Consider the following 11325-nt stretch of genomic DNA (forward strand, 5'->3'; position numbering starts at 1 on the left):
TGAGAATCACATGAGAATGTTATTTCCTCCCAAACATTTAGTAAGTTTTCACTTCAAGATCATCTACGCCTTCCTCACATACAGGGCCACTACACTCCTATATGCCTATCCATGTCCTTTACTCTGGAATTTTGTCCCGGTATATCAGATAAGCGCTCTTATGCTGTTCATTTGCCACAGAGGGTTTCAAACCTCCGTTTTTAATTCGTGACCCACCCCGCAGCCCGGGCGGAGAGGCGGGGCGTTTCCTCAGGATTTGAGCTCTTGCTGCGGCTCCGCTCCGAGGCTCAGGACTTGCTCCCGCTTCGCCATGTTCCTTTCCTGGGTGGCCGGGCAACTCTGGCCCGGACACCAATGAAAGGCCGCCTGCGGAGGGAGGCGTGAATGCTGCATCTTTAAATACAGAAAGTGGGCTGCCTGCCGGGGTGTGCGGACTAGAGTGGCGGAGGGAGAGGACGAGGCCGTGGTGCCCAGCGAGAGCATGGCACGCGACCAAGCACACAGCTAGCGGGCCGGCTGGGCTCAAGCGCGCGCTCCTCGGCTGGTAGCTGAGCTCGCGGAACACCTGCCATGCAATGCGCAGGCGCGGCTCTGGCCGCAGGGGTGGGGCTGCCAGGGCGAGGGGGTGGGTTTTTGCTGGGGTTTGGGATGCCTAGAATTAAGGACCATCGCCCCGAAGATTATTTATTTAGGACCATGGGGGGCAGTAGGACCCATGAAGGAACTGTGGTGCTGGAGAAGACGCCTCAGAGTCCATTGGCCAGCAAGGAGATCAAACCAGTCAATCTTAAGGGAAATCAACCCTGAATACTCCCCTTGGAAGGACTGATGCTGAAGCTGAAACTTAAGTATTTTGGTCATCTTATACGAACAGCTAACTCACTGGAAAAGTCCCTGATGCTGCGAAAGATTGAGGGCAGAAGACGAAGGGGGCATCAGAGGATGAGATGGCTGGATGGCATCACCAATGCAACGGACATGAAGTTGGGCAAACTCTGGGAGATGGTGAGGGACAGAGAGGCCTGGTGTGCTGAAATCCATGGGGTCGCAAAGAGTCAGACACGACTGGGTGACTGAACAACAACAATGGTGGTCAAGCTTTGTTTTAAGTGCTTTGCTACTGCTGTTAAGTCGCTTCAGTCGTGTCCGACTTTGTGCGACCCCATAGACGGCAGCCCACCAGGCTCCTCCGTCCCTGGGATTCTCCAGGCAAGAACACTGGAGTGGGTTGCCATTTCCTTCTCCAATGCATGAAAGTGAAAAGTGAAAGTGAAGTCGCTCAGTCGTGTCGGACTCTTCTCGACCCCATGGACTGCAGCCCACCAGGCTCCCCTGTCCATGGGATTTTCCAGGCAAGAGTACTGGAGTGGGTCGCCATTGCCTTCTCCGATAATAATAATTAAATAGAATGGATTTCCACTTTCTTTTGCTTATGTGGTGCCAAGCACTTAGAGACTGAATAATGCTGAAAGTACTATTCTTCTTATAAACATAATGTTTATGGGTGAATGACGTGTGCTGGGCACTATGATGTAGCAGTTCAGTTCAGTTCAGTCACTCAGTAGTGTCCGACTCTGTGACCCCATGGACTGCAGCACTCCAGGCTTCCTTGTCCATCACCAATTCCCGGAGCTTACTCAAACTCATGTCCATTGAGTTGGTGAGGCCATCCAACCATCTCATCCTTCATCGTCCCCTTCTCCCGCCTTCAATCTTTCCCAGCATCAGGGTCTTTTCAAATGAGTTAGTTGTTCACATCAGGTGGCCAAAGTATTGGAGTTTCAGCTTTAGCATCAGTCCTTCCAATGAACACCCAGGACTGATTTCCTTTAGGATGGACTGGTTGGATCTCCTTGCAGTCCAAGGGACTCTCAAGAGTCTTCTCCAACACCACAGTTCAAAAACATCAGTTCTTCAGCACTCAGCTTTCCTTATAGTCCAACTCTCACATCCTGGAAAAACCATAGCCTTGACTAGACAGACCTTTGTTGGCAAAGTAATGTCTCTGCTTTTTAATATGCTGTCTAGGTTGGTCATAACTTTCCTTCCAAGGAGCAAGCATCTTTTAATTTCATGGCTGCAGTCACCTTCTGCAGTGACTTTGGAGCCCCCCAAAATAAAGTCTGACACTGTTTTCATTGTTTCCCCATCTATTTGCCATGAAAGTGATGGGACCAGATGCCATGATCCTAGTTTTCTGAATGTTAAGCTTTAAGCCAACTTTTTCACTCTCCTCTTTCACTTCATCAAGAGGTTCTTTAGTTCTTCTTTGCTTTGCCATAAGGGTGGTGTCATCTGCATATCTGAGGTTATTGATATTTCTCCCAGCAATCGTGATTTCAGCTTGTGTTTCATCCAGCAAAATTTAGTAAATCACAAGAGAAATAAAAAGATTCATGATCCAGCAATGAAATAGGAGGACCATCTCTCTCACCTGGCTTGGCTTTTTCTGCCTTTTGTCTATTGGCTGTACTATCGGTCAGGGAGAAACAAAACCAGGAAAAGTCTCCTGATGGCCGTTTCACAGCCCAGAGCCAGAACCCTGGAAACAATCTGCAGCCTGTAGCCTGTGGAGCCCTCTACCAAGGTCACAGATGTGGAGCTCTATACCAAGGTCATTTCCAGAACTGACCAAGCCCCATAGCATGAGTTGCCCCTAATCTTAACCGGCCAGCTACCTGACTCCATAGTAGATAAAAATATGCACCCTATAGCACCCTAACCAATGACCTAATGCCACCAATGGAGCAGGAATTTTCTGTTTTGAGGCTATAAAAATTTGCTATTAACCCTTAAAAGGCTCAGTTCTCCCTTGACCGGGAGCGCTCTTCAAATGTCCTGTCCCACTCTGATAAACTCTATTCGTTTCTCATTCTTCCTCGTGTCTGGAAATTCTTTTCCAACCTGCGCTCAGATCTCAACATAGCCCTTCCTTTGAATGGCTGCTGCTGCTACTGCTGCTAAGTCGCTTCAGTCGTGTCCGACTCTATGCGACCCCATAGACGGCGGCCCACCAGGCTCCCCCGTCCCTGGGATTCTCCAGGCAAGAACACTGGAGTGGGTTGCCATTTCCTTCTCCAATGCATGAAAGTGGAAAGTGAAAGTGAAGTCACTCAGTTATGTCCAACTCTTAGCGACCCCATGGACTTCAGCCTACCAGGCTCCTCCATCCATGGGATTTTCCAGGCAGGAGTACTGGAGTGGGGTGCCATTGCCTTCTCCGTTTGAATGGCTAGGAAGTGTAATTTCTGGGTTACTGAGACCTCTGGTGGTGCAACAAGAGCTACTCATGCTAAACATTTCCCTTCAGCCTGACCAAAGGTCAATCCCTCACACACACACACACACACACACACACACACACACACACACACACACTCCAGTACTCAAACACACAGGAGCATCTGGAAAGAAAAAGACAGATCTCAAGGGCACTTGGTCTTCATGGTAGATCCAGAGCAAGAGCAGAAAGACATGGGGCTGATGCCAGAGGTGAGAAAGTATCAACTCCAGAGTAAGGCCCCACTGGGAACGGATGTCTGGATAGTGGTCTAGCTGGAGAGGGTGGCATCTAGAAATCTTCATGGAGGGAAGAGAAGAGGAGGTATGGCCCTGGGAGAAGAGTTGGCATCTGCACAGAGGTTAAGGCTCAGAGGACATTGTTTCTATCACCACAAACTCTGGGGTCTGAGACTGTGTTAAAAAGGTAGACCAGAGGGGTTCTAGGGTCCTCTATCTGTTGGGTCTCCATGTAAGGATTTTGGTTGATTGGTTCTATCATATTTTAATCAGAAACTACCTGAAATGATGGTGTGAACAGCATTTAGCAAGTCACATCCAAGAGCCTGAGAGAAAGTGCAGATTAAAAAAAAAAAAGTGATGATGTGAATAGAATTTAACAAGTCACATCCCAGAGCCTGAGAGAAGTTGCCCAAACAAAATGAAGAGGGCATTCACACACATTAGAGCTTGCACGGGGGAAGGTGCAGAGTCACCAGCAAACACCCCATCCCTTTAGTCCCTGCTAAAGGAAGGACACCTCCCTGAGTCCTGGCTTCCTGTCCTGCCCCACAGTGATGGCCTGACCACCCAGAGGGACTGTGCTCAGCTCCTTTTGCTGTTTCAGGAAGCAACTATAAGGGAAACAGTTTCATTTCAATGAATGAAGTCCTTATGATTACAACAGACTCAGGAGGGACCCCTGTCTTCCTGAAGGGCACCAGCTGCACCTGCCCTTCCACCCAGATGTGCAGATGGAAATTTCTCATGTCTTGTTATCTGGCTCAGATTTGAACGTTTTAACTGCCAATGCGTCAGACGGACTGTGAGATCTGCGAACCGTTTAATCTAACTACATCAGTTGTCAAAGCACAGGCTGAAGAGGAAGGAGAAGCTGACCCACCAATCCCCAGAACCCCAAACAAAAACATCTTTAAGGCATTAAGAGCCTGCTCTCTATCAGCCTCCCAGGGGAGGAGTGGTGGCTGGGATCAGAGTGCTGTCCCACTCTGTATGTAAATCTCCTCTTACAAAGGGCATAAAGCTCTGGAAGAGATTCCCACCTCACCTCCATGAGGCTATGGATGGACCTCCACTCTCCTGAATCTGTGGTCTAAAGGTACCTGACTACCAAACACTCCTCCGCTTCTCCCCATAGCTCCTCACCCTTGCCCCTTCCCAGGCACTGTCTGGCAACCAAGCCTTTGGGTTACAAAGATAGTCTGGCAACCCAGAAGGTAGCCTCAGTCCCAAAACACACTTTGTTTTTGGTCTCTAGAGATTTATTTTCTAGCTAACTCAACAATGCATTAAAGTGAAGATGAGTTCAAGTCTATCCAGCACATTCAGGAACTCTGTAACGGAAATTTATGCCACACAGTGTTCCTCCCACATATTTTTAAAAACTCATTCAGATTTTCAGTGTGTGGAACAGTTTGGAAAGGAAAAAAACATGCAAAAACAGAGATCTATTCAAGAAACTATTGCAGAAAATAGATCAAAGAGGATAATATTAATAACTTGAAGATGAGTAATGGTGGCACAGATAGAAATAGATGGATCTAGAAGATATTTAGTAAGTAAAGTCAACAGATCTCTTCAAGAAAATTAGAGATACCAAGGGAACATTTCATGCAAAGATGAGCTCAATAAAGGACAGAAACGGTATGGACTTAACACAAGCAGAAGATATTAAAAAGAGGTGGCAAGAATACACAGAAGAACTGTACAAAAAAGAGCTTCACGACCCAGATAATCACGATGGTGTGATCACTCACCTACAGCCAGACATCCTGGAATGTGAAGTCAAGTGGGCCTTAGGAAGCATCAATATAAACAAAGCTAGTGGAGGTGATGGAATTCCAGTTGAGCTATTTCAAATCCTGGAAGATGATGCTGTGAAAGTGCTGCACTCAATATGCCAGCAAATTTGGAAAACTCAGCAGTGGTCACAGGACTGGAAAAAGTCAGTTTTCATTCCAATCCCTAAGAAAGGCAATGCCAAAGAATGCTCAAAGTAACGCACAAATGCATTCATCTCACACGCTAGTAAAGTAATGCTCAAAATTCTCCAAGCCAGGCTTCAGCAATACATGAACTATGAACTTCCAGATGTTCAAGCTGGTTTTACAAAAAGCAGAGGAACCAGAGATCAAATTGCCAACATCCGATGGATCATCGAAAAAGCAAGAGAGTTCCAGAAAAACATGTACTTCTGTTTTATTGACTATGCCAAAGCCTTAGACTGTGTGGATCACAACAATCTGTGGAAAATTCTTCAAGAAATGGGAATACCAGACCACCTGACCTGCTTCTTGAGAAATCTGTATGCCGGTCAGGAAGCAACAGTTTGAACTGGACATGGAACAACAGACTGGTTCCAAATAGGAAAAGGAGTACGTCAAGGCTGTATATTGTCACCCTGCTTATTTAACTTAAGGTTAACTTAAAGGTCCATCTAGTCAAGGCTATGGTTTCACCAGTAGTCATGTATGGATGTGAGAGTTGGACTATAAAGAAAGCTAAGCACTGAAGAATTGATGCTTTTGAACTGTGGTGTTGGAGAAGATTCTTGAGAGTCCCTAGCACTGCAAGGAGATCCAACCAGTCCATCCTAAAGGAAATCAGTCCTGGGTGTTCATTGGAAGGACTGATGCTAAAGCTGAAACTCCAATACTTTGGCCACCTGATGCGAAGAGCTAACTCATCTGAAAAGACCCTGAGGCTGGGAAAGATTGAGGGCAAGAGAAGGGGACGACAGAGGATGAGATGGTTGGGTGGCATCATCAACTCAATGGACATGAGTTTGAGTCGACTCCAGGAGTTGGTGATGCTTAGGGCTGCAGTCCATGGGGTTGCAAAGAATCGGACATGAAAAGCAGAGACATTACTTTGTCAACAAAGGTCCGTCTAGTTAAGGCTATGGTTTTTCCAGTGGTCATGTATGGATGTGAGAGTTGGACTATAAAGACAGCTGAGCACAGAAGAATTGATGCTTTTGAAGTGTGGTGTTAGAGAAGACTCTTGAGAGTCCCTTGGACTGCAAGGAGATCCAACCAGTCCATCCTAAAGGAGATCAGTCCTGGGTGTTCATTGGAAGGACTGATGTTGAAGCTGAAACTCCAATACTTTGGCCACCTGATGCGAAGTGCTGACTCACTGGAAAAGACCCTGATGCTGGGAAAGATTGGCAGGAGGAGAACTGGACGACAGAGGGTGAGATGGTTGGATGGCATCACCAACTCAATGGACATGAGTTTAGGTGGACTCCGGGAGTTGGTGATGGACAGGGAGGCCTGGCGTGCTGCGGTTCATGGGGTTGCAAAGAGTTGGACACGACTGAGCGACTGAATTGAATTGAGGGACTGAACTGAACTGAAGTGAGAGTTGGACACGACTGAGCGACTGAATTGAATTGAGGGACTGAACTGAACTGAAAGTCAACAGAGTTTTAGATATCCAAAAAGAGATATCTAATGGGAAGTTTTTATAGAATTCAGTAGCTCTCAGGCTCTCCTATAGTTCGCAGGTGATTTGGGAAGTCTTAATTTTTAAAAATTGGTAACTGAGTTCCCCGAGATACATACCTGGGAGAAAGTGCAGAACGGGAAGAGATGAAGATCCTAGGACCCAGCTTCGAGGAATATCAACATTTTAAGACATGGAAGTAGAACAAGCAGCAGAGACTGAACAAAGATAAGCAAAAGACCCAAACGAGAGTGAGACTTTTGTTGAGGCTGAGAAACAAGCATTTCCAAAGGGAGGGACGAGTCAGCAAGTGTCCAGCGATGCAGAGGTCAAGAAAAACGAAAACTAGGCATTAGTTTTGGTGACACATTGGAAATTGGTGATCTTGGCGAGAGAGGCAGAGAATGATAAAGGCAAAGCCAGCGGATGCGAAGTAGAAGTAGAAAACGGACCGCGCTCTTTAAAGAAGTTTGATTATAAAGACATTAGCAGAGGAAGAACAGTGCAGGAGAAGGATTATTTTAAGTAGAAGAGAACTTGAGGACGTTTAAATGCCAACAGCAAGGAGCTGGAACAGGCAGAAGAAAAGGTAAAATAATAGGCTGGGTAGAAAGAAATCCATTCTACCGCTGGACAGATTCTCTTGGACTACTGATCCGTCTAACCGAATAGACATCCAGAATTCGGCGGTTAGAGTAGCTTCGGGCTTTAGGTCAAAGGTTTTTTCTACGCTAAAATCTTCCCTCCTTCACCTCCTCTCCTCTTTGGCTTGTCCCCTCAGTCTACTCCCCGGCCCCGCCTCCTTGCCTGGTCCCAGCCACGCCTTGTAATGAAAAATACCACCTTCTCTACGAATTCTTCCGGGTCGCCAGGCAGGGCCACTCCCAGCCTCAATCCGGCCCGCCCCACAACTGGAGCGTGCCTCCCGGAAAAACGCATGCGCAAAAGGCTATAGCGGCGTCCTAGAGAAGAGACACTCTAAATCTTGCGCAGGCGCGTTAGGTCGTGGTCGCGATGCGGGTTCTTGTGGGTGAGGGAGGGCGGGAAGGGGGTGGGCGCGGGAGGGGGCAGGTTTATAAAAAAAAGATACAGCCAGAAATTGAGGGCTTAGGAGACTGTTTCTGAGAGAGGGTACCGTCTCATGCACAGGCTACTTGGCCTTTGCCTCCAAGCCCTAGGGGCCGAATCTCCCTAAACCCTGTGTTTCACCCTGCAAGCATCGCGGGGAGGGGGCAAGAAGGAGGGGAGAAGTCTGAAGTCAGATGGGAGGGCACCAGAGAAGGGGGCTACATGCGAGGACGGAAGGCCCCCCCGGGCGGATAAACACCTCGTATTTTCTGATCAGGTGGCGGGACGGGCTTCATTGGGACAGCCCTAACCCAGCTGCTGAAGGCCAGGGGCCACGAAGTGACGTTGATCTCCCGAAAGCCAGGGCCAGATCGGATCACGTGGGTATGTCCATATTCTGGAGGCATGGAAAGAAGGCTTAGTTGGGTGGCTCCTAGCGAGGCCTCGAGGCCACTGTGTGCTTTCTCCCACAGGATGATCTCACGACGTCGGGGTTGCCCCGCTGCGATGCTGCAGTCAACCTGGCGGGAGAGAACATCCTCAACCCTCTCCGCAGGTCAGCTGGGCCCTGAAGCTGACATTCTTCAGAGCAGAGGGCCGATTCTGATGGGAACCTGTGAGCTGTGGAGATTGGGGCTGGCAGATGGAGAACTCAACCCATATTCCGAACTTCTCCTTCCCTCACCCTCTCTCCTCCACACTCACTTACCCTTCTTCCCAGTCGGTGGACCTTACTCCCCATTCAGGATGCCCCCAAGTACCTGTGCCTTTTCCCTCTACAGGAGAGGTGGACCGTTTCTCTAAGCCGCAATGAGGGCTTTACTAGGCGTGGATATAGATGGGCCCCAGGGAAAGAGGGAAGGAAGGGTATGTGCGTATATTTAGTGGTATTTTATTCCCCTCTGTGTTACTCCTATGACTGAGCATGCATGCACGCATGTTTCTCCTGCAGGTGGAATGCAGCCTTTCAAAAAGAAGTTCTCAGCAGCCGCCTGGAGACCACCCAAACGCTGGCTAGAGCCATAGCCAAGGCCCCACAACCCCCCCAGGCCTGGGTCTTAGTCACAGGTGTAGGTATGCCCCCCACGTCACCAGCCTTTAGACTAGCCAGGGAAAGGAGGGAGTACAGTGAGGGGTAGCTCAGGCTCCAGAGTGCTGGTCTTTTCCAGGCACAGGAACTACCTAGGCCCTCATTCCACGCACATTTTTTCTGACTTTTGTGTACTTTCACTGAGAAATGGGGACCTCAGAGAAAGTGAGAGGAGTGGCACTGCTCCCAGTGCCTGAGAAAGCTCCACCTACTCCCAGGCCCCTTATTTCTCACAGCACAGAGCTTTAGGAACAGAATTGTCAGTTTTTGTATTTTGCCTTTGGGACCAAATTTTATATATATATATATACACGTACATACACACACGTTTAGTTGCTTAGTTGTGTCCCACTCTTTGTAACCCCACAGACTGTAGCCTCCCAGGTTCCTCTATCCATGGGATTCTCCAGGCAAGAATACTGGAGTGGCCATTTCCTTCTCCAGGGCATCTTCCCGATCCAGGGATTGAACCCACGTCTCTTGCATTACAGGCAGATTCTTCACCAGTGAGCCACCAGGGTAGATATATATATATCTACACACACACGCACGCATACACTATATACACTACACATACATATACACTAGTCACTATTCTAAGTGCTTTGCCCATATTCCATATAATCCTCACAAGAAATCTATGTGATAGGTATTATTCCTATTTTAAAGATGTAAAAATTCTGCACAGACAGGTTATGTAATTTGCCTAAAGTGACAAATAATTTTGGAGCTGAGATTAAAACTCAGACAGCCTGGCACCGAAGTCTGTTCTTAGCTTCTGCACTCTAGCAGTCTCAGCTTAGCCCTCTAATGAAAGATAAGAATGACTCCAAGGCAGGAACGGGTCAGCTCATGGAGAAGTTGTAGGGGAAACTATCCACGGCTCTGACTACCCATGGAGAGACTCCCAAGGTGCCAAGGAGGGCGAGGTAAGGGAAGCCTTGACTGCAAAGGGCCAGATGGGACAAAGGACACCCAGGGCAGACCAGTGCTGTTCCTCCGGCAGCTTACTACCAGCCCAGCCTGACTGCGGAGTACGACGAGGACAGCCCAGGAGGGGATTTCGACTTTTTCTCCAACCTCGTAACCAAATGGGAAGCTGCAGCCAGGCTTCCTGGAGATTCTACACGCCAAGTGGTGGTGCGCTCCGGTGAGAACAAGGGGTCTGGGTATCAGACAGGGTTGGAATGTCTTCTCTGGACCAGGAGGGGGTGGGGTTAAGGGAAGCTGAGCTCACAGGAGATGCCACTTCTGGCTGACCTGCAGGTGGGTGGACAGGACAGCCCAAAGAGAGCCACAGCCCTCACCTGCCACAGAGCAGAGTTAGTATAGGTAAAGAGTGATGAAGGCAAAGTGGAGAGGAACAGTGGGGGTGCCTGGAGGTTGAGGGACCTCCGTGTACCATCCTTCTTGCCTGCTCTAGGGGTTGTGCTGGGTCGTGGAGGCGGTGCCATTGGTCATATGCTGTTGCCTTTCCGCCTGGGCCTGGGGGGCCCCATTGGCTCAGGCCACCAGTTCTTCCCCTGGATTCACATCAGAGACCTGGCGGGAATCCTGGCCCATGCCCTTGAAACAAGCCATGTCCAGGGGATCCTGAACGGAGTGGCTCCCGCCTCCTCCACTACCAATGCTGAGTTTGCCCGGGCCTTGGGCACAGCCCTGGGCCGCCCAGCCTTCATCCCTCTCCCCAGTGCTGTGGTACAAGCTGTCTTTGGACGAGAACGTGCCGTCATGCTGCTGGAGGGCCAGAAGGTGGTCCCACGGCGGACACTGGCTGCTGGCTACCAGTATTCTTTCCCAGAGCTGGGGGCTGCCTTGAAGGAAGTCATAGCCTAAACAGGGAGGCTCAAGGCAGGGCCTGAGGCCTGTTCCTCAGCAGGGGCTTGCTGGTGAGAGACTGCATAAGCTCGGGTTCTCCTCTAGTGACTGAAAACCATCCGGTTCTTAAGCCCCCTTTCTTGCTCACTGTCCCACTGCTCCATCTTATTTAACTGAGAGGTTTCCGCTATTTCAGGGTTACAGTCACATCAAGTTGGGACCTTAACTTCTTCAACTCCTCATAGATATATATCTCAGTTTGGTCTCCTTGCATGTCCTGTTCCTGCCCCATTTCTCCTCCTTGGTATTCAGAGAATGTTTTGCAGTTTAGGCAATAAAGACAAATTAATTGACTGGCTTCAGCTCATCTCTTTGTTCTAGAT

The 11325-nt window shown here is 48.9% G+C and overlaps 1 protein-coding gene across 2 annotated transcripts; it reads left to right on the top strand.

The window, feature by feature from the left end:
* The first annotated feature begins 7884 nt into the window (after positions 1–7884).
* On the top strand, positions 7885–11300 carry SDR39U1 (short chain dehydrogenase/reductase family 39U member 1). Of its 2 annotated transcripts, XM_019968256.2 has the most exons (6): positions 7885–7996; positions 8312–8418; positions 8508–8590; positions 8987–9108; positions 10131–10274; positions 10548–11300. In XM_019968256.2, exons 1-6 carry the CDS (start codon positions 7981–7983, stop codon positions 10958–10960), a joined length of 885 nt encoding a protein of 294 aa, XP_019823815.1. In that variant the 5' UTR covers positions 7885–7980; the 3' UTR covers positions 10961–11300. The 2 variants fall into 2 exon arrangements, with proteins under 2 accessions (XP_019823815.1, XP_019823816.1); XM_019968257.2 differs by lacking the exons at positions 7885–7996; positions 8312–8418; positions 8508–8590; positions 8987–9108 and adding an exon at positions 9116–10053.
* The last annotated feature ends 25 nt before the right edge of the window (positions 11301–11325 follow it).

The sequence above is a fragment of the Bos indicus genome, chromosome 10, assembly GCF_029378745.1.
Source record: "Bos indicus isolate NIAB-ARS_2022 breed Sahiwal x Tharparkar chromosome 10, NIAB-ARS_B.indTharparkar_mat_pri_1.0, whole genome shotgun sequence".
Lineage (NCBI taxonomy): Eukaryota > Metazoa > Chordata > Mammalia > Artiodactyla > Bovidae > Bos > Bos indicus.